This window comes from Ranitomeya variabilis, chromosome 4, assembly GCF_051348905.1.
Source record: "Ranitomeya variabilis isolate aRanVar5 chromosome 4, aRanVar5.hap1, whole genome shotgun sequence".
Lineage (NCBI taxonomy): Eukaryota > Metazoa > Chordata > Amphibia > Anura > Dendrobatidae > Ranitomeya > Ranitomeya variabilis.
Genome location: NC_135235.1, coordinates 432,098,380 through 432,104,708, shown reverse-complemented (window position 1 = coordinate 432,104,708; position 6,329 = coordinate 432,098,380). Strand labels below are relative to the sequence as shown.

At 47.6% G+C, this 6,329-nt stretch overlaps 1 protein-coding gene across 1 annotated transcript; it reads left to right on the top strand.

Annotated features, from left to right (window-relative positions):
* Nucleotides 1-4,173: 4,173 nt before the first annotated feature.
* On the top strand, nt 4,174-4,647 carry LOC143767906 (uncharacterized). The gene has a single exon (XM_077256427.1). It carries the CDS (start codon nt 4,174-4,176, stop codon nt 4,645-4,647), a length of 474 nt encoding a protein of 157 aa, XP_077112542.1.
* The last annotated feature ends 1,682 nt before the right edge of the window (nt 4,648-6,329 follow it).

Sequence of the window (6,329 nt, the reverse complement as noted above, 5' to 3'; positions counted from 1 at the left end):
ACAGCGATTGGCTGGGAGGACACTTCAGGAAAAAAGGGTGTGCTGACCCTTTAAATGTTCAGAGAGCAGTGTGCGCACGTGCTATGCTTGCTCCCCTGCACCAGGAAGTGAGGAGCAGAGGAGACACGCCAGGCAGATGCCGCAGCATGTCTCGGGAACGTGGACAAGGTGAGAAGTATTGCGGGGATATCCACGAACCGGTGGGAACCGATCTCCCTGCACTTTGGAGATGGGACCCGCTGGCTGAGCTGTTACACCTGCACTGGGACAAGGCATTGATGTGTTTGCTAATGGTGCTTGTGCAAGGACAGGTGCAGGGCATGAGGCATCCACGCCTGCGTCATGAACAGGGGACTAGCAAGCACTTAGCACAAGGGAAGTGGCAGTGGGGTCCCTTGCAGACACTTATTGTGGACCCAGGAGTTCAGCCCACCTAGTCAGATGCTTTGAGGACATGTGCCTGAGCATGCTGGCATTGGTCAGACTGGTAGTGGTCAGGCCTCTGTTGATCTTGGTATGGTACAGGTTGACAGCTTTTATAGTCTGCACTTTCTTTAAATAAAGCACCAGACTGGGGAAAACCTTAAGCTGGGAACTGTCCGCGTGTGGGTGCTCTGGAGAATAGTTGCCTGCCTTCTCCCTCTGGCCAACCCATTGCCCCTTCCTGCCTGTTGCGGTGTTGTGCATCTCTCTCTTTCTGTGCTGCTGGCCTCACTCTGCATGGCACCCTCACAGGTTGGGTCAGTGACTTCTTCGTCCATGATCTCATTTTCCACTGCCGCACTCTGGGAAGCATAATGGATCATTATGCCTTCATCAGGGCTGGTCATGTTTGTGAAGTAATTGAAGCAGTGCAACATGGCACTTACATGCCGTATGGAGGCCCACTTGTTGGTCGTAAAGTGGTGTTGTTCTGCAGAGCGACTCAACCGTGCGTGCTGCAGCTGAAACTCCACTATCATCTTCTGCGCTCAAAGTCTCTACAGCATATGCAAGGTGGAGTTCCACCTACTAGATACGTCGCATATGAGATGGTAAGCGTGAGGTTACAAGTGATGCTGCAGCACAGACAGGCGAGCAGCAGCATGGAGAGGACACTGAAAGTGGTGTAATTTTTCAGAAAACTCTGTGCCACCAAGTTCAGTACATGTGCCATTCAAGGGATGTGCATCAAACTGACTAGAGCTTGTATTAGATATTGTCACAAACCAGTAGGTCGGGCTTGAGGTTCAGCAGCACCAACCACTCATCAGTCTGTTGTTTGATCCCCGTCAACAGTTCCTGCGCAGTGTGTGATTTTTTTTTTCCTCCTAAACATTTGAGTTTCAGAACAGATTGCTGTCGTCTTCCCCTACCTGTACTGAATTTGGTAGTTCAGGTGATAAGATGACTGAATGAGGAGGCGGTGGAGGAGTAGCAAACATGGACAGAGAAAAATCCAAAAAACATCCACCAATCCGAACTAGTGGTAGGATTTGGTCCAAAATGTTTTGTGTCTCTGGCCCAGCAGCCACAACATTTACCCAGTGGGCAGTTAGAGAGAGATAATGTCCCTGCTTACTGGTGCATATATCAGTGGTTAGGTGGACCTTTACACTGAAGGCGTTGTGCAGTGCACACTTAGTTTTGTTCGCAACATGTTAGTGTAGGGCAGGGATGGCCCACCTGGAAAATTAGTGGCACTTAGGACCACGTGCTGTAGTTCCCATGATCCCAAAGTACTGTTAGCTAGGCTCGGACTGGCCCATAGGGTAACGGGAATCCCCCGATGGGCCTCTGTGCAGATCTGGACCCCCAACTCCACTGTATGGGCATTGCTTGGCATAATTCACTTGATTCACTCTGTACAGAAAAGTAGCATCTCATCATTTACTAACCAAACTACCCAGTTTATTATTATATAGAAACATTTGTGAATGAGGGTAATATAATACTTGTATGCAGGTGAAAAATGACCCCCCCCGCAAAGTCAATGTTACTGGTGGGTTCTTGGCACCCAAGTCCGACACTGCTGTTAGCCCTTTTGAAATCACTTGTGAGTAGGGTTGAGCGACTTTTATTTTTATAGGATCGGGTCGGGTTTCACGAAACCCGACTTTCTCAAAAGTCGGTTCGAGTGAAATCGGCCGATCCTATAAAAAAATCGGGGTCGGGGTCGGCCGAAACGCGAAACCCAATGCAGTGCAATGGGATACTATGGTTCCCAGGGTCTGAAGGAGAGAAAACTCTCCTTCAGGCCCTGGGATCCATATTTAAGTGTAAAATAAAGAATTAAAATAAAAAATATTGATATACTCACCCTCTGACGAGCCCTGGTAGTAATCGGCATCTTCCGTTCCTAAGAATGAGCGCGTTCAGGGCCTTAGATGACGTCACGGCTTTGTGATTGGTCGCGGCGGCCCACGTGACCGCTCAGCGACCAATCACAAGCCGTGACGTAATTCTCTCAGGTCCTAAATTCCTCATTCTAGGAATTTAGGCCATGAGAACTGATGCTGAACCTCGTCGCGAAGTGAGAGTGTCCCACAAAAAGAACTCCCTACATGCTACAACTGTGGTGAGCTTGGACATTTGGCTCAGAGTTGTATATAACAAGTTCGACCCCCTACAGCGCTGTCCGTTAAACTAGGAGGCTCCGAGGCTGGGGGACGCCGCCCAGAGCCTGAGCAATCAAGAAGGAGAATCAGAAGTCCCACAAGTCTAGTTTCCATGTGCCCTCTCATCTGTGCCGAAATGGATGGTCAGGCAGTCCAATATTTGGTTGACACCGGCTCACAGGTGACCACGATGCCTGAAACTTTCTTCTGATGACATTTCCTTGAAGCGATGCAGCCTGAATGGTGCCCGGTAATAAAGTTCATGGCTGCTAATCACCTACCCATCCCGATCGCAGGGGTGGTCTGGAAGCAAATCACTGTCTGTGGTAAAGACCTGGGCCGAAAGGGAGTGGTGCTGACTGCCGGAGATGCAGGTAACGGCATGCTGTCTCTCTAGAGATGAACATATTTAAGGAATTCGGAAGTCTTTTCCTCAAAGAGTCCCCAGTTGTGTCCCTAAAACAGTGGAGCCCTTACACTCCCCAGAGGAAAGTGTTCCAGCAGCTAATCTGTACAGCCGAAGCTCAAGAAACCTCGAGTGATGGGAAGCTGTTGGGGAAAGTGATCATTCCAGCCACAGCCAACCTGGTTCTGCTGCCAGGGCAGACCGTGCTTACTCTGTCCATCCGAGCTTGTACCCCTCTGGAAGGAGTCGAGATACAGATAGAGCCAGCTTGTATGGAGCAATTACCTCCAGGGCTCCTCGTTGTGTGGACATTAGCTACTGTGCATGACGAGATGGTCCCAGTGCAGTGTGCTAATCTGGGAGAATATAATTTCACTCTCCCACCCCGGAGTGAAGTCGCGCAAATTCTAGGCATGCCGGAGGAGCTGAAAACACCACAAGACGTACATTTGACAGTGAAACAGGGAGATCCTTGGACCGTGGCCATAGACACGTCTTCGGCACCAGAACCTCAGCACCTGCAAAAGGGAGCAAATGCGGGCTGAATTAACAGAACCTACACAACAGCAGATCCAGCAGGTAGAAGCTCTATTAGGGCCATAACAAGATGTGTTTGCAAGTCACGATGAATATTTTCGGCTGCACTATGACAATCACCCACAAGATACCAACTGAAAATGCCACGCCCATAAGAGAATGATACTGACAAATCCCACCACAAAGGTACCAAGAGGTGAAGGGGATGCTGACACAGATGTTGCAGAGTGGTGTTATTTGAGAGAGTCCGAGCCCGTGGGCTTCTCCCATTGTGCTGGTATGTAAGAAAGATGGAACTTTTTGTTTCTGTGTGAACTATTGCAAACTGAATGCCTGCACTGTGCGAGATTCATATCCTCTACCCAAGATCGAGTAATCATTGTCTGCACTGGTAAGCATGAAATACTTCTCATTGTGGGATCTAGCCAGTAGCTATTGGCAAGTACCTATGTACAAGCATGACTGAGCGAAGATGGCCTTTATACTGCCTATGGGCCTGTAAAAATTAAACCAGATGCCGTTTGGCCTGGCTAATGCTCCTGGTACATTCCAATGACTTATGGAGAGGTGTCTAGGGGACTTTAATTTAAGGCAACTCTTATCTATCTGGATGATATCATCGTGTATGCCGCTATGTTCGAGGAACATCTGCAAAGACTGGATCAGGTGTTGAGCCATTTCCCGAGACACGGTTTGAAAGTGAAGCCTCAGAAGTGTCATTTATTTCACACCCAGATTGAGTACTTGGGACAAGTCGTCTCTGCAAAGGGGGTGAGACCGTCCCGTGAGAAAATTTCCGCGGTACAAGATTGGCCTACCCAGAAGACCGTGAAAGTTGTACGGGCCTTCCTGGGGCTCACCGGGTATTATCGGCAATCCGTAAAGAACTTTACTCGCATCATGAACCCGTTACTAGAACTGTTGAAAGGGGTGCCGTCTCATGCAAAGAACAGGACTATTCCGTGGGGAGAACGCCAGGAGAAAGCATTTCAAGCCTTGAAGGTAGCTTTGACTGAAGCGCCAGTGTTAGCCTATGGAGACTTCTCTCAGCCGTTTATTCTCCACACTGACGGAAGCCTGCATGGTCTCGGAGCTGTGTTGTCATAGATCCAATATGGAAAAGAGACACTATTAGAAGCAGTGCCTAGTGAAAAGACTATAAACATAAGGATGAATGACCTCCTTATAGCCAGTTTCCTACTCCACACTGATGAGGGGCAAATACCCTGAAACAGCTGTCTGTGGATGGATACCATGTTTTGGCATAGGTGGTTTTCCTTTTTTTGGATGCTGCCCTTCCCGTGGTTGTTCCTTCCCGGTGAAAGACCTGGCTATTCATTGCTTGCATTGAGAAACACGTGATGGTGTCTCCGCGGCTTTTCTACATGCATTTGCATATTTCCCTTTAGGGATGGGGGCAGTGTTCTGGATCACTGCGTTGAGAAACACGTGATGGTGTCTCCGCGGATGTTGGATGTTTTGATCTCCCCGAGGTCATTCATCCTTATGTTTATAGTCCCCCCATATTGCAGACATGACCCCCATCCAGGTCCCCCCATATGTTGCAGACAGGTCCCCAATCCAGGTCCCCCCATTTTCACATAGACATAACAGAGGAGAAAAAAAGAACATGGTTTGTGTTGATTTTTACTGACCTCAGTGTTGAGATCGCAGTTATTAACGGAATAACGGCGACTGCAAAAAAAAAGTCAGATTTCCCATTTAATTTTTCTCTCCTCTGATTTGATCACACATCAGAGGAGAGATAAATTAGATCCCCTGATCCCCCAGCTACCTCCGGTGTCCCTGCATTCTCCCATGAAGTCTCACTACCGGTGCCATCTTCTTCCAGGAAGAAAATGGCGGGTGCATACGGCATCCGGCAACAATAGGAAATTTTTCCTATTGTTTCATTTTGATCACTGTAATAGACCCTATCATAGTGATCAAAATAAAATAAACTTGAAAATCAAACTTCCCTTTATCACCCCCTTATTTAGGCAAAAATAATAAAATAAAAAAATGTATTTATATCCATTTTTCCATTAGAGTTAAGGTTGGGCTAAAGTTAGGGTTGGGGTAAAGTTAGGGTGGGGCTAGGGTTAGAGTTGGGGCTAGGTTTAGGTTTGGTGCTAGAGTTAGGGTTGGGCTAAAGTTAGGGTTGGGCTAGGGTTAGGATTGTGGTTAGGGTTATGGTTGGGATTACAGTTAGGGTTCGGATTAGGGTTAGAGGTGTGTTAGAGTTCGGGTTGTGGTTAGCGTTGTGGTTTGGGTTGTGATTAGGGGTGTGTTGGGGTTAGGGTTATGGTTAGGATTGGCATTAGTGTTATTGGTGTGTTGAGGTTAGGGTTGGAGTTAGAATTGGGGCGTTCCACTGTTTATGTACACCAGAGAGTCTCCAATCCCGACATGGCACCGCCATTGATTCCAGCCAATTTTGCGCTCAAAAAGTCAAACAGTGCTCTCTCCCTTCTGAGCCCTGCCATGCGCCCAAATCGTGGCTTTCCCCCACATATGGGCTATTGGTGTACTCAGGAGCAATTGCACAGCAAATTTTGTTGTTCATTTTCACCCGATACCCTTGTGAAAATAAAAAAAAATAATTCCAAAGTACATTTTTTGTGAAAAAAGTAAAACGTTCATATTTCCCTTCCACATTGCTTTAGTTCTCGTCAAGCACCTGAAGGGTTAATAAACTTCTTGAATGTGGTTTTGCGCACCTTGAGGGGTGCAGTTTTTAAAATGGTGTTACTTTTTGGTATTTTCTACTATATTGACCCCTCAAACTC